The 26,637-nt window shown below is 22.5% G+C and overlaps 3 protein-coding genes across 3 annotated transcripts; 1 reads left to right on the top strand and 2 right to left on the bottom strand.

Moving 5' to 3' along the window:
* Window positions 1–6,858: 6,858 nt before the first annotated feature.
* On the bottom strand, window positions 6,859–14,324 carry SRAE_X000002000 (Filamin/ABP280 repeat and Calponin homology domain and Immunoglobulin-like fold domain and Immunoglobulin E-set domain and Filamin/ABP280 repeat-like-containing protein; the record flags this gene model as incomplete). The annotated part of the gene is made up of 7 exons (XM_024644313.1): window positions 6,859–9,290; window positions 9,340–9,514; window positions 9,742–9,942; window positions 10,112–11,523; window positions 11,573–12,385; window positions 12,435–12,558; window positions 12,603–14,324. 7 exons carry the CDS (start codon window positions 14,322–14,324, stop codon window positions 6,859–6,861), a joined length of 6,879 nt encoding a protein of 2,292 aa, XP_024509885.1.
* Window positions 14,325–18,044: 3,720 nt separating this feature from the next.
* Window positions 18,045–19,513, top strand: SRAE_X000002100 (Hypothetical protein; the record flags this gene model as incomplete). The annotated part of the gene is made up of 2 exons (XM_024644314.1): window positions 18,045–18,213; window positions 18,258–19,513. The coding sequence occupies 2 exons, from the start codon at window positions 18,045–18,047 to the stop codon at window positions 19,511–19,513; spliced, it is 1,425 nt and encodes a 474-aa protein (XP_024509886.1).
* Window positions 19,514–19,625: 112 nt separating this feature from the next.
* On the bottom strand, window positions 19,626–26,216 carry SRAE_X000002200 (Nipped-B-like protein; the record flags this gene model as incomplete). Its single annotated transcript, XM_024644315.1, has 2 exons — window positions 19,626–20,281; window positions 20,339–26,216. The coding sequence occupies 2 exons, from the start codon at window positions 26,214–26,216 to the stop codon at window positions 19,626–19,628; spliced, it is 6,534 nt and encodes a 2,177-aa protein (XP_024509887.1).
* Between the last annotated feature and the right edge of the window lie 421 nt (window positions 26,217–26,637).

Raw genomic sequence — 26,637 nt, forward strand, 5'->3', positions numbered from 1 at the left:
AGTAAAAGTTATACAAAATGAAATGTCATTATTAATTAAAACATTTTTTTTTAATTTGTTCTGATTTTAATATAATTTTTGTTTCAATATATTTTTTTTAACAAAATATCATTAATCACAGTATTATGAATCGCAAATCACAGATGTTAACTTTTTTTCTTTTATCAAACGATGTATTTTTATAATCGTTTATTTATTAAATTAGCTTTAAAACATATTCATGCTACATTTCTCACATCTAAGTAATAAAAATAATTCATAATATAGTAAATAGTTTTGTGAATGATTTTACGAAAATTTGAAGAATCATAAAAAATAATTAATATTTGCCTGTAACAATAAAATTTATTACATTATAAACAAACATGGGAAATTTTTCAAACATTTTTTTTTCAATTTTTATGACTTCCTATTTGTAAAGAAAATTAGTAAATTTTTTTTTCACAAAACTAAATATTTATATGATAAACATGATTGTAATTTATACTATTAAGATTCTTTTTCATATAAACTACAATCTTTATCTTATTTTTATTCGTATTTTAAAATATCTTTATTAAGTAATAAAATTAAAAATAAAGTATTTTTGAAAGTTATCAGTGATCACACCTAAATATTGTTATTAAGAAAGAACAATCATAGTTAAAAAGAAAATTTAATGTTTGTTTTATAGATAAGGACATATTTGTAATAAAAATCCCATGATCACTATACAAAAATAAGTTAAATTAATAATATTATATATGCTTACCCTGTTGATTAAAAAATTAATATCATGATGAACATACAATTGTTATGTATTATAATATTTTTAATTAAAATTTAATAAATTTCTTTTGAATATAATTATTTAAATACATATTAGTTATAAAAAATTGAACAAAAAAAATACATAAAATTTTATCATAGATATTATTTTGATTAATAATAATTATTAAAAAAAAGTTTAGCATTAATTTTGTTTTTTTTAAACTAACAATTGTTCATTTTCATATAGTATTCGTTAATATATTAAATAAAGATATAATATCTTTATATAGATATCTAAACATATGATAAATGTTTATGTAAACTTTTTATACACTGTTTTTATAAGATATAGAAGAGTGTCGGATACTTTTTTAACTTGTTATAAATTAGACATATATAATAAATTATGATGATAAGATACTACATTATGTTTGTAAATAATTAATATATTATTATAACTTTTTGTTATGAAAATTTTAATATAAATTTTATTCTATATAGGTAAATTTTATTATTCATTGTTTAAAAAAAAAATGACAAACTTTAAAATTAATTTTGTTATTAATAATAATTAGTATAAATATTTTATTATTTTTGTAAACTTAAATTTTTTTAAAATTAAAGTACAATAAAAACTACACGTAAAATCAAATTATATTATTTTGCTTTTAAAATATTTAATTTTTTTAATTTAAAAAAATTACCAATTGCTTTATTTTAATTATAATTATATTGAAAAATTTAATGAATAAAGCAATAATTTTATAATCATATATAAAAAATTTTTAAAAACTTTTTTTAAACATCAGAAATTTTATTCCTATTTTTAAGTTTAATATGATATTATTTTTTACATGATTTAATATAAAAAGATTATTCTAACGAATAATCAATTGTTTTATAAAATATTAATAAATAATGATATAACATAGTAAATATATAAAAAAAAATTTTATCAAAATAATATTTGTTTAAAAAAGATATATATATATATTATGACATGTTTAAAAGCGATATATTAATTTTATTATTGAAACATATTTCTCTATTAATCTTTTAAAAATTAAATTAAGTACATAATCAGTTATAATTAATAAAATAAAAAAAAAATATATTATAAATCATTAAGATGACCTTTAAAAATATTTTTTTTTTGTCATCCTTTAAGCTATCTTAATAATAATAATAAATTATACTTACATTGTTTTAACTTAAAATGGTATATATAATAATATTAGAAAAAATAATTTATGAAATATAATTCATAGATATTAAATTATATCAAATTTACTAAAAAAAGTGCCTTTATATATTGTTTTATTTTAAAACTAAGTAAAAACATAATTTGTAAACATGATGGTTTCGCCTCTTGATTGTAAATATAATTTCTTTTATAATTTTCCTTATTCTATAGAAATATTTTTATATGTAAATCAGTATTAAAAGTAGGAAGATAAATCTGTAAAAACATAATTTCTTTCTCTATTATTTTAACTTTTTAAATAAAATATTAGTATATATATACATTTTTTTTTAATTTCAAATGTTTTATCCTATTATAATATTAGATCTTAAAGGAAAATATATATTTTTTAACTTTGTCGCACTAATCTTTTATTAAAAGAAATTTATTTTTTTTAAATAAAAGATAACCTTGTCATTGAAAAATCATATATGTTTATATTATTTACTTATTCATGACACATTTTTTTTGTGTTTTTTTTTTTTAAAAAAAAAGTGACAAATATCTTAAAACAAAAATTATAGTTTGAATAAATTATCAATATAATTTTTTTTTGTAAAAAAAATCTTCATCTATTGTTTCATTTTTTTTTCTTTTGTACAACTTTTGAACCTCTGTAACTTTTTATTAATACATTATTAATAAATGGCATAATGTATGATTTTTTTTTGTTTAAAGTTATATGAATCAAAAATTAAATTATCCAATGATAATAATGTTATTGATGTTATCATTTCATTAGAATTTTCTTTGTTTTGTTATCTTTTATATAATCTTTCTAAATTTCAAAAATACAATAAAATTTTTTTTATTTTTCTAGTATTTAACAATTATACTTGAATTAATTTTTTTCTTTTTTACTTAAAGTTTTCATTAAGCCAAACATATTAATTGATAAAACATTTTTAACAGAAATATGATTTAAAGATATTTTTATAGTTTATAAAAAATAATAAATTTATAAAAATAAATAAAAATTTTAATAGAAAAAAAAAGACAAGTATTAGAAAGAGTAAATAAATCAAATTATTAACAGGTTGTTGAAAAAAACTTTTAATTCACAAATTAATGATAAAAGTTTACAATAGCCATAGTATCAAGAAAATTTATTTCATTTAATAATAAATTAACTTTAAAAAATTATTATATATTTAATCAAACTTTATTATTTTAAATAATATTATAAAATTACCAGAAACATCTAATTAAGTTTATAAATTGAAAAAAAAAACTTTTAATTCAAAAATAAAGAATATACTAAATCGTTTTTTTCAATAACATTTTAATAATTCTCCTATACAATTAATATTTTTATAATTATCATCAACAGTATCATTTCAGATATGTTTTTTTATTTACAAAAAGTTGTTTAATCAACAAAATCAAATCTATTTCCAGTAATTTTTACCACATTTATAAAAGAAAATAATGCATATATATTATTGTATCATTGAATGTACTTTTTTTTAAAATCATTATAATCAGTCAATTTCATTTTATTTGTAATATTTCAATATCATTTATTAATTTTTAGTATATAATACCAAATAACTTTTTTAATTATTTATTTTGATTAACTTGAAAGTGTCAAAGGAAAAGTTATTATAACTATTTAAAATAATATAAAATGTCAATTTACTGTATTTATAAAAAAAAAAACAAAAGCTGAATTTATTACTTAACAAATAAATTTGAAAAATTTTAATATCTATTCTTTAGTCAGGAAGAAATATTTCTTTTGATCTCAATTGTATAAATAAACTATTTATATTTTTTATTTTTAAAAGTATAACAAACTTTTTTTTTTTTTTTTTTTGAGTCAACTTTCAAGAAATAATTTATTCTTTTGATTGTATTAATTTATATTATAGTTTCTTACTATTCCGTAATAATGAATGAAAGTAATTTTTTAAAACTCTAGTGATCTATATAATATAAAAAGGAATATGATATTCAAAATTATAAAATTTCTATCATTTTTAATATAAAAATCTCATAATTGTATTTTAAACATTGAGGGATTTGAAGTTTTATATTTTGTTTTATTGAAAAATTGGATTAAAAATTTTTATATCAAAAGTAATTTGAATCATAATTTTATTAAAAAAAGCTAAAATTTTTGATAATAATATTAAATATGCTTTAAATTATTTAATTTGAGTAGTTAAAAATTTATGTATTTATGTTATATTAGAAAAATGCTTTCTAAAAATTATCACAATTTAATTTTTATATAAATAAAAACATCAAAATTACATACATTTTTTTAAAACTATATATTGTATTGTTTAACTTTTTGATAAATAATCAAATACATATATTAAAATAATTCTTATTTTTTAATAAAAATATGATTCTGTATTAATGTATGAATTTAAAGTTTTAATTAATGTACAGTATTTAAAGTTTTAGTTTACTATTTCAATTAATATTTATTGTAAAAAATGTGATGTTAGAATTTGTATCAGAAGACAATCAAATTAATATAAATGAAAATAGTTTGTACTACATTTTTTTTATGTAGAATAAGATATTACAAGTGATATTTATAACAATATAGAAAAAAATATTTATTAAAATAGATAATGTTAGTTTTATTTTACCAGAAAACATAATCAGTATTCTTATTGATTTTATTTTTTAACATTTCAAAAATAAACAGTAAAGAAAATGATTTAATAACTAAACTTTTCTTCAAATAAAATAACTTTGTATTTTATAAATGTAAGAATTAAAGTTAATAATTACTTATTTTTAATAATTTATATGCCATTAAAAAATTATGTATTAAAAAAAAGGATATGCTTAAGATTTAATAAAGTTTTAATAATCAATGAACTAAAATTAGTTTGATCTTTTGCAAGTTTTAATTTGTATATCCTTACAATCTAATATTTAATCATATTTTTAAAAAATTATCAATAAAAATTTATTTTAATTTTCAAATTATTTAATATAATATATTTATTTTATTGATTATTTGTTGCAAATATGCAGGGCCAAACTTCCACAAAGTAAAAGTAATATATTTGGTGACAAGTGTTAAATATTATAATTAACATTCTTTTTATCTTTTCACCAACAGGTTATAAATAACTGCAAATTATTTTATTCCAAGACACAAATCTTTTAAAATATAATTTTGCATAGTATATGACATTATATTATTTTTAAGCAAAAATAATTTAATAATTGTATTCATAACTTTAATATAATTACACGGTATCTACTTTAATAAAGATACTTTTATTCACTCTAGAAGACAAATTAGAGTTATTCTGGTATATATGGAATGAAAAAAAAGTAAATCTTTTTATGAATTTGTTTGAAGATTTTTTTTCTTTAAAAATAATGCAACAAAAACGAAGACATATATTAATAATTTAGATATTAAACTTTAAATAATTAATAATTGAGAATTTTTTTTTGTATAATTTCATTAATAAGGATAGAAAATTTTAAGAAAAAAAAATGAAGAAATAAGTAATTTAAAATTTTAGTTGAACTAAAATCACAAGAAACATCCAGAATACAAAGAATTGTTCAAAAAAAAATAGTGATAAATGTTCTTTTATCAAAACAATATATACTTTTATTATGTAGCAATTACTTTGGAGTTTTAAAATTTTCTTTGTTCTACTTTATTATTCAATATGCATATTAATCATAGTTTAAAAAAGTTATATTTTTTATTTCTGTTTAATTAACATTAATTTTAATTAAAAATTAATTTTGTTTACATATATTTTTTAATTAATTAATAATCAAGAGATTAATTAAAAACATTATTCAATAATATATAATAGTTAAATTATTGAGGATGACATAGAGTATATAAATTTTCAAACAAGTTAAATTCAAAACACAACAAACTTCTAATAAAATTTAAAGAATTCTTAACGTCAAAAAAGAAGGTAAATTATATTTGAAAAAAAATAAAAAGTTAAAAAAGAAATAAATTAATTTTCAAAGAAAATGTTTTTGACTTTTACGAATAATTTATATTGATAATTTGTTGTTTTTTTTTCAATTATATTGTTTTTTGATTATGAGACAAAACATATGATTTTGAAATGACATAAATTTTACCCATTAAAAACTAATTTGTTTTTTGATTTTATGTTAAAAACAATAATACTTAATATTGCTTTATATTTAATATAATCATTATTGTTCAAAAATTATTTTATTCATTAGATAAAGTTTTAAATTTTTTATGAACTTATAATGCGTTATCAATATTAAAATAATATTTATATGATGACATAAAAATAAAATAAATATAAATTTGATATTTTAATAAAATAGTTTAAAAAATAGATATTATAATAATTCCATTGATAAAATAAATGAAATTATATTACGTTGATTCTCGTAGTACATTTAAAAACATATTAAAAATTTATGTATCACATTAAACACAACTTAATAATAAAACTTTATTTTATTTAACAATATAAGCAAGTGTTAGTTTCTCACAATCAGATTGGTAAATAACAAAATATGTAAACATTAGAATGTTCTTATACTTAAAAAAATTATACAAACATTATTTTACACTCTTTAAAAAATAATTATTTTTAGATATCTAAAAAGTCAAGACCATGTTTTTGTAAAGTAAAAACTTTTGTACAAATTTTAAAAAAATTATAAGAAATCAAAAATATTTTAAATATAAAATTTTTATTGTTAATAGTAAATTATTAAAAAATGTTCTATTTTAATGATTAAAATAGAATTTTTTACTTGATGTAAAATAAATTTTTTAATTTCATTGAAGATATGAAAAAAAATATTCAATTATAAAATCAAAAGAAAAGACATCAAAAATTGGTTAAGTATAAATTTATAAAAAAAAAACAAACTTAGAAATCTACACTAAAAGGAGATCCAGGAACTTGTTGATCACCATATTTAATGTAAATAAATGCTTTTTGTCTCTCCATTATCTTATAATTAACAATATATTGACCTCTACCATGATTTTTTACTGATACCTCTTCACATGGTCCTTTTGCTGTACATACACCAACAAATAATAAATTTGGACCAGTTAAAGCAGTATCAACAGTAAAATTAGATATTCTACCAGCAAAAAACTTTTGCAAACCAGGACCATATACTTTAACTTTTGAGGCATCACCTGAATATTCAGGAGCAGTTGCGACGTTTCCTTTTGGAGTTTTAGCAACAGCATCAATTATAACAGTAGCTTGATCTGGTTCCTGATGTTTTGAAACGGCATCCCCAACAATAACAATTTTCATAGGAGAACTTGGAATATGAACTCCATTATATTTGATTGTGGCATAATAATCTCCTGGTGTAAATGCTGTAAATTTAACATCATATCCTTTATCAATTTCAAATGCATCTAATGAAACTTTTGATGGTCCATTAACATCAATTAATAATCTTCCCGCTCCAGCATTTATTGTATTGATAAGAAATTCACATGGATGACCTGTTGTACCACCTTTTAATCCATCACCACTCAAAAATATAGCTGTTGGATCAAATTCACCGACATCACCAACACGAACTCTGAATGGTGAATCACGCATTGGTGCACCATCAAGTGTAATATGAACATAATGATTTCCAGGTTCTTTAGGAATAAATCTTAAAACATATGATTCATTCTCATCAATTGGAATACAATCAATTGGTTCTTCATGTCCTGTAGCACCACTAGGTGTTAAAAGTTTTGCTTCAATACTTCCTTTAGCTTCATGTGTATATAAATTGAATGTACATGGTTTATTAATAGGTATTGAACCACCAGGAAATATACCTAATTCAAGAAGTCTTGATTCACCAGTTGAAGGAGCAACATATACTTTAAATGGTGAATCAGGTATATGAACATCATTCCATTTAACACCAATAGTATATTCACCTGGTTTTGTAACTTTATATTGTACCTCATTACATCCATTTTTATGTTCTACAAATTTCAAATCGGCTTTTGTTGGTCCATCAATAGTAAAATCTAATTTTCCTTCTCCAGCTTCTCTTGTATAAATATTGACAACATTCTTACTATTTGTTTCTCCACGAACAAGACCATTACCACCAGCACGAACTTTATGTACACCCTGATCCTTAAATTGACCAACAGTATATTGATATGGTGAACCACGAATATGACTATCTTTATAAAAAATAGATAATGCATACATTCCTTCTTTTTTAGTATCAAAACAAATTTCATATAAATTGTCTTGTGATTGTCTTACAACAACATCATCAGATTTACCATCAGGATGAAGAATTTTAGCTGTAACATCCATAGGATTGGCGTTCATGAGTGTTATATACATTGTACATTTGCTATTTTCTAAACACATAGGTATTGCTGAAATATTCTCTGTAAGGGTTGTTCTAATTTGACCACCTGATCGTCCAGTAACATTAATAGAATATGGACTTCCAGTAATATGTTCATCAGCAAATTTAGCACTTAATATATATGTACCTGGTTCTGATGGATTATAAGCAAATTTCATAACACCATCTTTATTTTCTTTACATATAATTGGTGCCTTTGTTGGTCCTAGTAATGAAAGTGAAACACCGCCAAAACCAGCACTTCTAGTATCAATTGTAAAAATATTTTCTGTAAGAGTTTTTGCATTAGAAATACCATCACCTGAAATTTTAACTTTTCCAGCATTTCCTACTTGATTTTGATCTACCTTTATTCTATATGGATTTTTTGGTAAAATTGTTCCAAATAATGATACTGTTATGAGATGTTCACCAATTTCTCTTGGTGTAAATGAAACACCAAGATGTGATGAATCAATATGCCTAATAATACATGGTTCTTCAATACCATGAGGTGTTCTTATAACAGCAGAATATCCTCTTGTATCAACATGTGGTATGGCTAATGAAACTTCAGATGTTGAACTTATTGATAAATGTGTTCTTTGATTAGATGTTCCTGTTGCATGTGCTTTAAATGGACTACCTGCTATAGGTTTTCCACCAACAAGACATTTTAAAATATAATCACCTGGAATTGGTGGTACCCAGGTAACAGAAACACTACCATCTTTATTATCATGACATTTAATATTAACTTTGGCTGGTCCTTCACAAGTAATATTAAAATCTTTTGCATGATTCTTTTTTGCAAATATAGTAAATTCAGATGGTTCACCTACAATAGCTTTTGATAAACCAGGTCCAAAAACAGTAATATTATCATGATTTGAATTATCAACATAAAAACTTAATGGTGATCCTTCAACATTCATACCATTATGTGATAATGCAAGTTGATGTAAACCTAAAATATTTTAATAATTATTTTTTATTTATTTATTTTTTAAACTAACCTTGTGTATTTGCACGATAATTAACAGTCACTGTCCCATCTCCATTATCAATAATTTTAGCAGGTTCAATTTCTCCGTTTGGCATTGTTACAAAAGCCAAAGTATTCTTATTTTGTTCTTCTTTTAATTTTACAACAAAATGTTTATCAAGGATTTCAGAAGTATTTAGATTATCCTGAAAGATTAAATTATATTTAAAAGTAATACTTTATACAAATTGTAATAAAATTGATGGTGTTCAACTATGAAATATCAAATGAACATATGTGTAAAGTTATAATAATTTTAATTTGATATTTAAGTAATATGTAATAAAAAGAAAAGTAAAATTCATCAATGTTTATAAAATATAAAAAAAATTATCTATCCATTATATTATATATTACTTATCTTATTACATACCTCTTTGTTTATTTTATTATTTAAAATAAATGGAGCATTGTTACAATTAGTTCTATTGGCATTATTATCCTCAATAGATGACGAAAAATTTGTCTTTGAGGTTCGATCATATGCATTGTATTTCTGATTTTTGTTTTCAACAGAGGAACAATTGCGTTTAATCTTATACTGATGATTGTATATTTCATTATCATTTAATGCCTAAAAGACACAAAGCATATAAAAATATAGTAGGCACTTTAAAACGTGACTTTTTAAAAACAAATCATATATTAAATGGCATTCGAAGTATACTATGCATATTATATAAAAATAATTGTTAAAAATAATACATGATGAAACAAAAAAAAAAATTTAATTAAAAACTTACCAATAAAGATTTTGTACCACTTCCAGGAATTAATCCACCTCCATAATAACCTAGTACTTTAAACATTCCTGTTTTTTTTGCTTTAATAAAAACATGGAAAATATATGGATCAATGGCATCTTGTTGTATGTTAAAGGTACTTCCTTGATTACTAATATATACTTGGAAATAATCAAAAACAAGTGGAAGTTGGTTGTCAATATTAAATGATATTTTAAAAGGTTGATTTATCAAAACAACATCTGGGAGATTTGTCAATATTGCAAAACATTTTTCGAGATTAAACATTTCTTTAACAATAATACTTTTACAATTTAATGGTATTTCTTGATCTTTATAGTTTAAAAAAAGTTTATACTCTCCACTATATAGTGGTGTCCAATTTATTAAAAAACACATATCATCTTCAGCAATATCAATTTCTGATATAACTTCAACATTTGTTTCAATATGTAAAATTCTAAATTTAACATGGTCAACTTTACCAGCATCAGTTACATCTAAATACAATTTAGGATGTTCAAATGCGACTAAATCACTAGGAAATTTGGAATTTTTTGAAGAAATTTTTATGTTTTGCAATTCTGTGGGTGGTTTAACAGTAAATCTTTTACTTGATATCTCATTATTATCATAATATATTATCATTTCAATCTCATTATCTAACAATTTATCATCAACTTCATATTCAATTTTATGTATATGACCATCATCTTTATTAATTAGTTTATATGATATATAGTTATCAGGGAAAAATTTGATATCAAGTGGTCTTTTTTTTGTTTCTGATGTATCAATGGTAAATTTATTTACAATTCCTATTCTAGCTTTTCTAAATCCTTTACCACATACTTTTATTAATTTAGGGTTATACTGATTTTCAACATTAATTTTAAACGGTGATCCTTTTATAGGAATGTTTTCCGGACCAAACTGTATATGTAATAAATGAACACCAACTGTTTTAGGTACAAATACAACATCACATATTCCACCTTTATCACCAATAATTTTTGTTTTAACTTCCGGATGGTTTTCAATGAAAAATGATAAAAGTCCACATCCACCAAATCTTGTATCAATCTGAATAAAATTCTCTTCATTTACCGTTGCTTCATATAAACCTTTCCCTGAGGCCACAACATTATCGGGTAAGATATTATTGTTTACATGATATTGATATTTTCCTATAAGATACTCATCAAAAAGTACATGAATTACATGAAGACCAACATCATTCGGAATATATAATGCTTTGTAAATATTGGGGTCTTCTTTATCCTGCTCCATTTTAATAAAAAAGTTTGGCTTTGAATCATTTACATTTAAAACAGTCTGTAATCCCAATCCATATTGTTTTTGGTTGTTGATATCTACAGAAAAATAAATATGATATCCTATCGGAATAGTTTCTAAATGAAAGGAAATTATTATTTATTATTATATATTTTTAAAACTAACCATCATCCTTCAAACCATTTATTTTAATACCAATTGGTTTAGGAATTGGTTTTATATCAATTATTTTCTCAGGTAAAACAATATCACAAAATCGTACTTTTAAAATATGAATACCATCTTCTTCTGGGGTAAATTCTATTTTAAATATACCATTACTTTTTTCTTCAATAAAAATATTAATTTCCTCATCTTTCTTTTTATTCAGTAATGCAATCCCTACTTCTCCATTTCCAACATCCTGAGCATCAACAAAAAAGTGTGTCTTTGAATTAACAAAGCAGATTTCATCAATTGCAGGTCCAAAAATCTTCAGCTTTGATATATCAATGCTCTTACTAAATCTTAAGACAAGTGGTGAATTTTGAGCATGTACACCCTTCTCATCAGTAATTTCAAGAACATAATTTCCAGGTTTTACTTTGTTCATCTCAATTTTAAACATCGTTTCACTACCAGTTTGACATTTTACTAAATTAATATCCTGTTTTTTATTATCTTGATCCCTCAACGTAACAACAGGAGATACAGATGAATCTTTTGCCAGTAACTTCAAAGATGTAACATCATCAGCCTCGGCATTTAAAACTCTATCATTTACATCAAGCACTAGATTGTCTCCTCTTAGTTTATCATATTCATCCTCTTCATATATACGAATATTAAAAGGTGATCCAGTAAGATGTTCACCATCTTCTTTAGTTATTTCAATAATACCAAATCCATCCTCAGTTGGTGTAAAAAAGCATATCATTTCATTTTCTGAAATAGGAATCATCTCATCTTTCGGATCAGAAAATCCTTTAAATTTAAAATCTATAAAAAAAAGAAAAAAATCATCAATATAAAGTTTTTAAATTCTTACCTAAAGAAGGAAGATTTCCAGTAGTGCTTCTAACATAAAAATGTGTTCGTTGATTTAATATTCCTTCACGTATTCCAGGACCGGTTACTATAATATTCTCACTTGAAGCATCATAAACATATATCTAGAAATAAAAAAATCATACAATAAAAAAAATAATTTACTCACCTTATACGGGCTTTCAGCTATATGTTCACCATTACTATTAACATGAATATAATATTCACCGCTTTCTTGTGGTATAAATATAAATGTCCTTTTAATCGTGCATTTTCTAGAAAATTCCTTGACACAATCATTACTTAAATTTCTTTTTTCTTTTTTAGAATTAACAACAATGACATCTACCTCTAAATCATCAATAGAGTTTGTTTCTGTAACAATAAAAATTTCATCACCAACTAAATGATCGCTATTATTAATTCCATTACCATAAAGTAGACATTCTTGAGGAATATGGCAAGTTACTGGAAAAGGTGATTGTGATATTTGGCATTTATTAACAAGTACATTTATTGAATATACACCAACAATAGTTGGTTTAAATTGTATTTCTTTGTTGTTACTTTCAGCAATATCTGTAATTGTACTTTGTACTAGTATACCTTTTGGATCAACAATATATACTTCTAAAAAGTCATTTGGTAAAAGATTTATTACAACAAATTTTGTTACTTGATGGAATGGTACACCATAAAAAAGTTCTTTTAATTTAGGTTTGTCAATTGCTTTTAATGTAAAAGTATTCAATTTTTTTTCGTCATTTGTAATATTATTAAATAATCTTATATCAATTGTATGTAAACCTTCTGTTTCAGGTGTAAAAGATATTTTATATTCATTTTTATTATGTCTATTAATAGATGCTATTAATTTGGTATTTTGTTCATCTATAATAGAAATTTCACATTCAACTTTGTTATTAAGTACATTTAAAATGAACATGTACTCTGATCCAACGCGGCAAATGTTACCATTAGTAAGTATATATTCACCATCAACAGATTTATATTTAGCATGGGGGAATTGTGACAAAAATGTCATTACAGATTTTTCATCAACATTTGGATTTATTAATTCTTCAGGTTTTATTAAAGAAGAAATATCAAGATATTTCTCTGCATACTTCATTGCTTTTTCTGTATTTTTTAATGCATCTTTGGGATTATATTCTTTCCATTTAAGGTTTAAACCAGGACAACATGCTTCAACTAATGCTCCTAGTGCAACACCATCATTCCAGTCACTTGTAAAATTACAAATAGGTAAGTCATGAGGAAGTTTTGTTCTTATCCATGAAATTAATCTTTGATTAGGTGTCATATCAATATCATTATTATTTAAATTTTTACTATGCCGTTTCTCATTGTTATTTAATATATTTTTATCAGTTGTAGGAGGTGTTCTGCCAATTGAGTAATTCAAAATTAACGTCCATATAAGACCTAGAACTAATTTTGTATTTTTATCTAAAATATGTTGTGAATCAATATTGACTAGTCTTATTTTTTCAACATTTTCTAGAAAAGTTAATGCAAGTGAAATATTTTCTTGGCGTTGAGCAGTAAAGTTAACTTTTTTATTAATACTATTAATACGTTTTCCAGAAAGAATTTGGCAAAGTTTTATTAATGTAACACCATCAGAAATTCCATCTTCAAGATTTGTCAATTGAATATCAGTTCCTTGTAATTTATGGTTAACCCAACGTGTAAATGTATTATATTGAATGTCTTTCCAAGCAGGATTTGCCAAAAAATTTTTTTTATCATTACTATTGTTTGTATTTTTATTATATTCTAAGATATCATTATTAATACTATCTCTTATGTCTTCTTTTGTATTTATTTCATTTCCTGATACATTTTCACTTCCCACATTGACAGGCATTACTGCTTTTTAAATAATGTTTAATTATCCTATACAGGAATTTTTAGTAAAATGATTTTATAATAAAATATTTATTTTCAAAATAGATATTCTAAATAAAAATAAAAAAAACATTTAAAGATTGTAAAAAAAAGTATGAATTTAAAAAACTAATTAAAAAAGGTTATATTCGATAATTGTGTTTTTATTATAACTAATAAAATATTTAGTAAAAATAAACAGATATAATTTTAAATAAATAAATTTTTTTTTTGATTTCATAAGAAATTTATATTTTTAGAAAAATTTTTAATTTTTATAATTGGTATAATAGATTATATATTATTTATTAATAAAGAACTATAGTGATAGTAATTTTATAAAGAACAATCCCATATGACTAATATATTTCATTTTATAATAATAAAAAAATGTAAATTGTAAAAGGTAGTTTTTTTTTAAAGTAAAAAATTACTATATAGAATGTAAAATATACAATGAATATCATTTAAAAAAAAGATAATATTACTTATTACTCATTATTAAAAAAAATGAGATTTTGTTTGTTTGAAAACAAAGATAAAATAGAAAACTGTTATCTGAATAATAAAATTACAAAAATGATTCATTTTAAATAGTTTGATTAAAATTTATATTAAATAACTTGTTCAAAATTAAAATATATTATTAAAAAATTTATTATTAATTATTTTAAGTTAAATTAGATATATATAAAAAATATGTTAATTTAATAACATAAATGTTAAAAAAACAATCCAATAATTATAAATAAACTTTTTTATATATATTATTAATATAAAATTTTATAATAAAAGTATGTATGAAAGTGAAAATAAAACATGAAATATTAGAAAATTAATTACATTATAAGAATAAAGATTTTACTTATTAACATTTTAATGTGATTGGTATTTTCGGAGGTTTCTCATTACTTATTATAAAAGTAATCCAAATAAAAATAATTTTTATTCCTGTTTTTAATATACAACTCATTTTTAATAGTTTTGATTTTATTATAATTTATAAAATATTCCATAAATGTAAATATGATTAATCAAAAATATAATGTTTTAAAATATATTTGTAACATTTCAAGTTTATTTAAATATCAAAATATATTATTTTATGTTAATAATTAACTAACACTTTTTAAAAGTTTATGAAACGTTAAAATTAAGAAAAATTTTTATATATACATTATATTTATTGTTGATTTTAGCTTAAATACTGTGGTTGTATTCAATATAATAGTAAGCACGACTTATTAACCCCAAATGTACAAAAATTTTGTATCATCTCATAGCTAATCTTTTATGAATCAGAAAAACAAACAAAAAGGAATCATGTTTAATCAAATATTGTGACTTTCATAATACTTTCTAATAAACATATATTCAAAATATTTAAAATACCAATTTCTATCATATTGTTTATTATTTTTAAATGATACTTAATATTTTTTTTTATAAAATATTAGCTAAGTTTATTATACAAAGATTATAAGAATTTAAAAATATTGTTAAAATAAGTATATAAATAAGTAAGTATATATATAAATATAAATATTAAAGGAATCATTTTAGAAACAATATATAAAAGATAAAAAAAATCTGTTATATTAAAAAAAATTTGCATAAGTTATAATTAAACATGAAATATAACATTTTTTAAATAATTAAATAACTAGTTAACATTTACTTTTATAATTCTTTTCATCTGCACTTATTATAAATTTAATTAGTTTTTATTTCAATATACATTTAAGGTAAAATTATCAGTGATTAATTATACATAAAATATTATCAAATGATGATGGGCTTATTGATATAAAACGTTCATTTTCTTATGGTGCGCCAAAAAAGAGATAAACAGTTAATTTGATGATAACATATAAAGTGAAAAATGGTATTAAAATTTATTGACAATCACCTTAAATTAACCATGAGACGTTAAAAAATGTTTTTCTTTTAAAATATATTTAAAAATAAATTTATTATATTAGTAATGATAATATTTTAATTATTTTTAAAAAAAAATTGATATAACTCATTTTTTTTTATATTTATAAAAAGTTTAAAATAAATTAATAGTACAAAAAAGTCACTTATGTTACTAACACATTTCAAAATAATAAATTTAGTTACATTAATATATATATATATATATGTATATATATTATAAACAAATGTGTAATGAACGATAATATTTGTAAGAAATCAATCTAAAAACAATTATAAAAAAAATTGTTAAATTAGACTATCACAAGTATAATATATTTTATTTAACAAATTGACATAAACTTAATAAATATTTAGAATATAATATTAATGTAAAATGCAATCAAAAAGATAATTAACCATACCTTTTTTTTTCTTAACATAAATAAGGCTATTTAAAATAATAATTTAAATTTTTAAAAATACATATATATATATATATATTATTGTTTAACATAAATTAATTATAAATAATAACATTTCTCAAAATATATTTAAAAAAATATAGTTTATTATCTCACATTATTATTTTATTAGATTAAATAAAAAGGTGTTAATATTATTTATCACACTTTTAACTTTTGTAATTTTTCTCATTTGGAAATAGAGCACTTTTAAATATTATATATTAGAAATACTCTTTAACGTTTAAGGTCTTTTTTTTATAAATAGAAAATACTAAAAATATTATTTAATTTAATAGGAAAAAAAAAACTTTTCAAAAATATCTACAGGGGTTCTAATATGTATAATATAGTATTAAAACATTTTATAAAATATAATTGTATTACCTATATATAATCTCTAACATTTCAAAGAAAGATAGAACTTTTGTTTTTATATGAACATCTAAATATTTATTTGTAAATATTTATGAAACTGATAAGGGCAACTTATTATTCTGACTAATTTAAGTATGATTTATTTTCCAATCATTATATTTACTTTAACAAGTTTTGTAAATAAGATATTTTTATTTAAATTATATAAAATAATTATTATTTATATAAACAAAAAGTACCTTAAATATAATTATCAAAATATTAGTCTCTTTTTGACTCAATGTTTTTATTTATAACATTGTATTAATCATTATATACTATTATTATTTATATTAATTAATAGAAAAATAATTATATTATAGTTAAAAATAAAAACTGTAAAGAAATAGTTTAAATAATAAGAATTTTTATGATTACTTTTTGAAAAGAACTTTTCTTTATTAATACTTTTTAAATAACTAAAAAAAAATATATATATTCCATATTTTAAAATATATTCTCCATTAAAGTAAACATAAATTTTTTTTAACATTTTTATTATACATGAAAAGAAATATTGTAAAACAACTAAAACTGTAATATTTACTTATGTTTAAAAATAAATTTTTAATAAATTATCTTTTACCTATTTTAACGATTTTTTTTTCTTTCATTAATTAAAATATAAATGAATCAAATTTATTTGTTACATTTATTACTTTTGTATAAACAAATTAACAAATTTTATCTAATACAGTAATGTTGATTAAAAGATTATTATTTAAAAAAAAAATATATGAACACTTTAAAAAATAGTATACATTTAAAGATTACTCAAAATATTCAATTAAATGATTGACATATTAATATTTATGATAACACTGGTATTGTAACATTTTAATATATTAATTATAATATTATTTAAATATCTCATAAATAAACTAAAAAATATACATTTTATTATGATGTTAATTAATCTTTCAAAAACTTTTTTTTATATTTCTTTTTTCTATAAAATTATTTCTCAACAATATGATATATATCCTTATGAAGCTATACTTCCTAAAGTAATTAGAAGTGAATGCCGTTCATATGATGGTAGAAAAGTTTGTAGTGAATTGTATAATTTTCGTAAGAAATCATACTATCATAATATTTATTTATCCTTTTTTTAGAACCACATCCTAGAATAGAAGGTATGATTTGTGAACAATTTGGTCATTATTCATATCGATGTTTCTTTAATAGAGATGATTATAGATGGGTTGAAAATATTTATAAACCATTTATTGAAAGTATAAAATTAGATGAAAAAGATCCTTTAGTTGGTAGTGTTGATTATGATTACAAATCATATGCATCAATTATTCGTAACACTTGTATTCAAAATTGTCCTATACTTGATATTGAAGAAACTATTCCTGTTGTTCATATTCCTTATGATTCTACTTCACGTATATTTGTTGAAAGTTCCCTTCAAACAGATAAATATGGTATAACTAAAAAATATCAAAAAATGATTTTTATAGATGGTAAAGAATATTTTGTTGAGGTACCCCAACAAAAACCAATATTACAAGATGATGCTTATTTATGTAATGAAAAAAGGCGCGGCTCAGTTTTATATAATGAAAAAAAAAATCCTTGTGAAATTTCTATTAATGGAAGAGAACATTTTTCAAGACCACATATACCTATTATTAATCATAATAATTATTTAAATTTATTTGATGATAATGTTTTTGAAATATGTGATTATGATAATGGTTGTAAATTAACTCGTTATAATATTCCATTTAATTTGAATAGAACATCAAATATATTTAAGGAAATGTACCATAAATATGGACATTTATATGAAAATAAAAAACCTCAAACTACAACAGATATTGGTGATTATAGTAGACGATGGGAAAATTCATACAGACAAGAATATGATTTTCAAAAAGAAGAGTTAGGTAGAGAAGAACATAATAGGCATTACTCTAGGAGATGTTACTCAACTGGGCGTTGTAGGCATATTAATATTAAAATAACAGATGATTGTAATGATACAAATAAATGTTATTATAGCAATCAAAATGTTAATGCCAATAGAGATGAAGAATATCAAAGGCGTGTTGAAAGTGATAAACAAAGAATTGATAATAAAAGAGAAAGAATTAGAATGGAAACAGAAGCATCAAGACAAAGAATATTACAATTACAAGAGTATGCTCGAAGAATTAGAATTGAAAGTGAACGTCAAATAGAAAAAATTAAACAAGAAATAGAGGAAAGACGACGTTTTCAGGAACAAACTGACAGAACAAATGATAATCAACGCGATGAACAACAATATCATATAAAAGAAAATTTATCTCCAACAAATAATAAAGTAGAAATATTATCTAAAAGTTGTAATTATGATATTAATATAAGATCATGTTAAATTTAATGAGGAAATATTATAAGATAAAAACATTTTTTTAATTAATTTTTTTATTATTAAATTTTATAATAATTAGAGATCAGAATATTATTTAGTATAATAGTATTAAAAATTAATCATCATAGTCATCCTGTGATTCTGAATCATTTGGTGCACTTTGAGCATAATCTGATGGTGATGATTTTATAACTGACTCATCATCATCTAATTTATCAACTGTTAGAAGCATTGTTCTAAATGAAACAATCTCATGTGATAACTCAATATGACCAGCAATTGTATTTCTTTTAGCAATAACATCAGGATGAAATTCTCTTAAACATGATACAGGATTAAATATACTTATATTTTTGCGCGTAACAGGTTTCTCATAAACTTTTGCCTGTTCAGAAGGACTATATTCTTTAACTTTTAATTCATTTAAACCATACATTTTCATTAAAAATAATTTAAGTGCATTTAGTAAAACACATGCTTGACGATTATTCATTAATTCAAATATTTGAGACTTATCCTCTGGTAGTCGACGATATATAAATTCTGCCGTAAATTCAACATCTTCATCCATATGTGACACTTCATGTATTGTTTCTTTTGGTAAAAGCATCTGTTTAATATTAGCTAATATATCATTTCCATGTAATGATATTATATTATCAGCTGTATTAATAACATAAAGTGGTTCATCAAGTACTTGATATGGAAATAATGCTAAATTATCTGCAACAAATATCCATTCTTCAAGTGATAATTTTTCTTTACTTGCTTCTGAAAAAAGACGTAAAGTTGAGGATAAAAAACTTCTCCTTTGTTGTCTATTTGTACGTAATAATGTATATAAACCAGATAATTTAGCTGCAGCATCATCTGTATTTTTTGGTATATTATATTCATTTAATGTTATCTGGCCAACTTGATCACATGATCTTATTCCACGTAAAATACTATTTTTATAAACTTTTTTTAACATTATATGTAATTTTGATGCCATTCTTATACCTAAAACAGATTTACTTGGTATCATTCCTGTATATTTAGAATCAATTTCTTTTAATACATTTTCAATTCGGTATCTTATTTTTATTTGTGGATCAGTAGTCATGGCAATTAATGTTGGTATTGATGAACCAGGAGTAACTAAACCTTGTTGTAATGTTTGCCATACAACTTGTGATGCACAAAGACGAACTTCTTCATATAAATTAAAATAACTATTTAAAACAGAAACCCAATAATTTTGAATAATTGATGAACTTAATCCTGAACAACCTAATTCCATTTCTTTAAGATCTTCACATTCCTTATTTTCTTGCCATCTTTCAACACTTTTAGCCATTTTTTGATCTTCAGCTTGAAGGAATAATGATAAATTTTGTAGTGCTTGTGTTTTAAGTTTTAAATATGCTAAATCATTTGTTGTAAGTAAAAACAAATACATTTTTTTAGTTTCTTGATGTGTTAAGTATTCAGAATGCTCAGAAGCAAAATATCCCATTGATGTTAATGCTGTTAAACGAATTTCAGCAGTAGGATGTTTTAAAAATGTTATAAGAATATCATGGACAGTTTCTTTAAATAATCTTGGATCTTTTAAATCTCTTTTTTCAGAAAGTAATAAAATTAATGGTTTTGTTAATGTTATTGACTTATCTTCATCTGCCATTATTTCATCAAAGTCATAACATTTAGCCATTATTCCAATTGTATAAATTGCTCTTAATGTAAAACTACGATCTGAATCATCTTTTTTATCTTTATCATCTTTACCTTCTTTCATTTCTATACTTTTTTTTAATTCTTTTTTGCGAAGCTGTAATAAATAAAGTAAATATATTAAGAAATTAGTTAAAATTAATGGTTTTCTTTTTTTCCACTTTTTGTATGCAGCACTCATGCATGATAATGCTTGTGCTATTATAACTTTTCCACCATCAAGTACTAATTCTTTTAATCTTTCTTCTAAAGCGTTTATAAAGGTATCTGAAGGATAATCCATTAATGGAACAATTTTCTCAAGCATTCGTATAACTTCTTTAAGAACTTGTATTTCAGATGGTGAAATTGCTTTCATTGATAAATATGGTAATAACACTTCAGAATGTTTTAATAATAATTTGGGCTTAACACAACTAAATACTGATAATGTTAATAATACACCTGTTAATAATGTATGACTTGATTTAGTATTCATAACCTCATCGTGAACATCTTCAGCCTGATTTACTGCATTTGTTATTTTTTGATCAAGTGTTAAAACAATATCAATTAATGCATCAACTATTTGTTCTCCTGATTCAATAAATCCTCTATCCATTTGTTTATTTAAGGATGTAAAAAGTGATTCAACATTTGGAAGTAATCCTTCTTTGTTACAATTAGACATTGTTTTTGCCATTTCATAAGCTCTTCTTGATAATTCATTAGTATCATGTGTTATAGTAAACCAAAATGATTGAAATGTTTCAACAACTAATTTTTTAACACTTTCCTCATCATTTACACGTCTTACCATTTCAGTAAATATTTTATAATTTTGTGGTAAATCACAACGTTTCTCAATAATATCTCTTAAAATTCTTATAACACGTTTTCTTACAGCTAATGATGAATCTTTAATTCTACCCATCAAAACATTAAAATAACTATCTAAAAATTCTATATGAGAATTTAAATATTTTCCAACAAGATCTATTGTTGCTTCTCTAACTGCAGCATTTTGATCCATCATACGTGCTTGTACAGCACTATTAACTTCTGGTATCATTAATACTTCATTATCAGCATCAATAATTTGTGTTAAACAACGCATTGCTTTTGTACGTAAACCAATAGCAGTTTCAACATGAACACCATACAAAATATGTTTTAAATATTTATCAAATGATTGTGAAAATTCACGAGATGATGCCATATACCTAACAACCCATTGTGCATCACCATCTAACATTATCATTGATGTTTTTCTAATATGTTGTGAACGTTTTTTCAAATGTTTTTTATCAGCTAAATTGATAAGAAAATGTTTCATATGTGTAAATTTATCAGTTGTTTTGGCAAATTTCTTATCAGCTTTCCTTAAATCTCGTTCATTACTATCACTTGAATTTTTTTGTTTCTGATGTTCTTCTTTTGCTTTCTCATAATCTTCTGTATATTTTTTATACCATTCACCAACATAAAATAATATACCATACTCAACAGATACATCACCAGATCCATGTTTAGCTAGTAAATAATCTACAAGTGCTTGCATTAATTTTCTATGTTTTTCATTATTTGATAAATTTGAAATATCAATATCATCTAAATTTTTATTAACATCATCAATCTCATCAAAAATAATTCCTTTTACTATAAGATCTATTTGTTTTTTAGTTGTAACAGAATTAATATCAAGTGATGATAATGTATCTTTACGAAGACGTGCTGTAATAGTTCCTAAATAATCAAGACTTGCTATTCTTAAACTCATATCAGTTGATTTTGTTCTATAAAAATGTATTAAATGTTTACATAATACTAATAATACTAATTCTGATGCAGGCCATTCAGGTTTAAATAATGTAACTAAAATATCTTGAAGAAAATTATCAAAATGTTTTTTATAATCATCATCACCCTTTTGTGATAATTTAGATAAAAAACCATTTAAAAAAAATGTTGCTAATTTTTTGGCCTTCTCATAACTTTGCTCAACAATCGAGTCATCATACATTATTTTATCATTAAAACTTTCTCCTTCATCATCATTCGTCATTTTTTTTCTTAATGGTACTTTAATAATTGATTGAACTAATTGTAACACTAAAATAGTAAAATTAGAAACAGTCTCAGTAGCATTTAATCTAAAACAATTTTTAGCATTTCTACCAGTTGGTAATCTATGCAATGTATTTAATAATTCTTGTAATATTGTAAATCTCATTGTTGTATATTTTGAACATATATTTGATAATATATTTATAGCACTTGTTTGAAGTTCTTCAACATTATTAACAAACATAGCACCAGTACCAAGATATAAAATTTTTACAGCTATTGTTTCATTAATTGTATGAATACGAACAAGATCAGCAAAACAATCATATAATTCAACTGCTCTAGCAAAAAATACACGAATATTTTGTGTAACTACATCTTTTTCACGTTTTTTCTTAATTGGTGTATCTTGATTTTTTTTCTTTATCGTTTGACTTCCTGGTGCAATTGTATTAGAACCTTTAGCCATCGTTACATCATAAGCTGGATAGACATAATTTATAAGTAATTGCTTCACTAACATAACAGCTCCTTCAATAGTGTCTTCAATATACACTTGTTTTGGCATTTTTGGTGAATTTAAAATATTTAATGCAATACAACATGCATCAAGTGCTCTTAAAATTCTCTCATGAACTAATTCCTTAAAAAATGAATCTTGTGAATTAAAGTTTTCAATTGGTTTTAATAAACCACAATCACCCTTTAAAACATCTCTAATATTTTTTTCTAAAATTGTCATTAATTTAACAAGCCTTTCTGATGATACTTTATGAAGTTGTTTCCAATGTCTTAATTTTTGTACTTCAATTCTTAATTCATCTAATTCAGATCTTTCAATAAGAACAAATTCTTGTTCACCATCATCTTGATTAATTGTCATTTCACCAACATTCTCAAGAATATGATCAACTATATTACAAAACTTTTGAAAACTCTCCTTTTCAGCCATTACATCATTATTCCATTCATGAGTGTAATCAACTTTTCTACTTACCTTTTCTTGTTGGTGTTTTCTCCATTCTGACCAATCTTTTTGTCTTTGTTTTAATATTTCAGGTGGTGTTTGAGGTCTATCATTAGTATTACCTTTACTATCAGATTCCTTCTTTTTACGTTTAATCTTAAAATGTCTTAATTCAAATTCAAGAAGTTTTGGTTGTCCACTACCAGATGGTTTTGTTTCATCAATACTAGTCTGAAAATTATTAACTTTCATTTCCTCATCTTTTTTCTTTTTTGTAACAGGACAATCACTAAGTGATGATGAAGATGGTTGTTTTTTTTGCATTGAAATAGATGGTTCATTATCACATAAAAGAGGTAAATTATTTGAAGATAATAATTGTTCTAAATTTTCCATTTGACCTACGTTATATCCAGATATATTTTCCTCCATAAAATATTCTGTTATCATTAAATCTTCAGATGACAAACCTTTTGGGCAATCAAATGCAATACTATTAGAATCTTTAATTTGTTTTATTAATGGTGGTAAATTATTTGGCAATGTTATATTTTCATCGAATTCAGTTTCTTTAAAACTAATTTTTCCCATTATTTTTGAACATTTATTTAATAAATTTGATAATCTTTCAACTGTATTCTCATCAGCCATTCTATTAATCCTTTCATTCATTTTTTTTGTATCCATTATAATAGGCCTTTGTTGAAAATCTTCATGATCAATTGGAAATGGAAAAAACCGTTCTATCTTAGTTAATGGCATTATACCAGCAAAATGTAAGGGTTCAGAAAAACTTTCTAATCTTTCACGAATAACTTCTGCATCAGCATGTGCTTCTTCCTTTCGCTTCTCAACTTCTGCTTCTAATTTAGATAATTCTTCAGCTTCTTTTCTACGAATTTCTTCTTCTCTTGCCTTACGTTCCTCCTCCTCAGCTATCCTCCTTTCCTCAGCTTCCTTTTTTATTCTTTCCTCTTCATTCTTTTTTAATGCTGCTTGTTGTTCTTTTATTTTTTTTCTAGCTTCTTCTTGCTGACGCTGCTGCTGAGCTAATAAAATTCTCTGTTCTTGTTCTTTTCTTAATTTTTCTTGTTGCTCCAACTGTAATTTCATTTGATTTTGGTGTTGTAACTGTTGCTGTAATTGTTGGTGAGCTTGTAATAATTGTTGTTGATGATGTTGAGATTGTTGAATATGTTGTTGGTTATGTTGAAGTTGGTGAATTGGTTGATTATGCTGAATCTGAGGTTGTTGTAAATGTTGGTGCTGTTGAAATATATTAGATTGTTGAATATTTTGATGTTGCTGTAAATTTTGTCTTTGAATATTTTGTTGTTGATCATATGTCTGTTGTTGCATATGTTGTTGAATATTTTGTTGATGAGATTGCTGTTGAATACCTTGAGAATGAATATTAATTTGATGAACTTGGGGTGTCTGTTGTAAAGATTGTTGTTGGCAAGAAATATTTGATTGTTGTAACATTGGATTTATAATTGTTTGGTATCTTTGTTGCTGTTGTTGAGGAATAGTTGTATTTGAATGAGTAAAAAAATTTTGCTGTGTAGCATTAAATATTTGGTCTTGTTGTGTATTTCCTGTATACTGATTTGCACCTGATGTTAATTGTTGTTGAATACGAGGTGATGTAAGCCCTGAATTTGTCTGACCAGAATATATTGTACCCCCTATACCATGAGATTGCTGTTGTATATGAGGATCTAAAAAATGACTTTGTAAAATTTGTTGATTAATTTGTCTATTAAATGTATTTGGAACACTTATATTCATGTTAGATTGAATATTACCAATTCCTTGACCATGAATTAAAGATGGATTAGGATTCATTGGCGAAAGTCCATATTGTTGTTGTTGTTGTTGATTGTGTTGTTGTATTTGGGCTCTATGACTTGAAGATTGGGGAATTTGCGGTTGTTGTTGTCCTGCCTGTTGTCTTTGTTGATCCCCATAATTCATATTGGAATAATGGTAATATAAAATGTTAGTAAAAAAATATTTAAACTATCTTAATATCAGATAATACTACAAAAATAGATCGCAACGTTTCTCTATACATATACGCAATACAAAAAACGCGCAAGTTCAAACTTTTCTAATGTCCTGGCAATGAATAATATACTTTTCTCTTAACAAGATTTTTAATTGTACGCGTAAACATCTTGGTGGATAATCGTTTTTGTTTGAATGGCAATGTATTTTTTCTACTCAATGCAACTTGTTTTTTTTTTAATACTAGACATATGTTATACTTTAAGAAAAATAAATTATTAAATGAATGCTTTCCATTTCAATTCAATAATAATATGTTAATTAACATTTCTTACAAGTTAAAAGTAGTATAATATGGAATTTAAAATAATATATATATCTATTCTTA

This window comes from Strongyloides ratti (assembly GCF_001040885.1).
Source record: "Strongyloides ratti genome assembly S_ratti_ED321, chromosome : X".
Taxonomy (NCBI): Eukaryota; Metazoa; Nematoda; class Chromadorea; order Rhabditida; family Strongyloididae; genus Strongyloides; species Strongyloides ratti.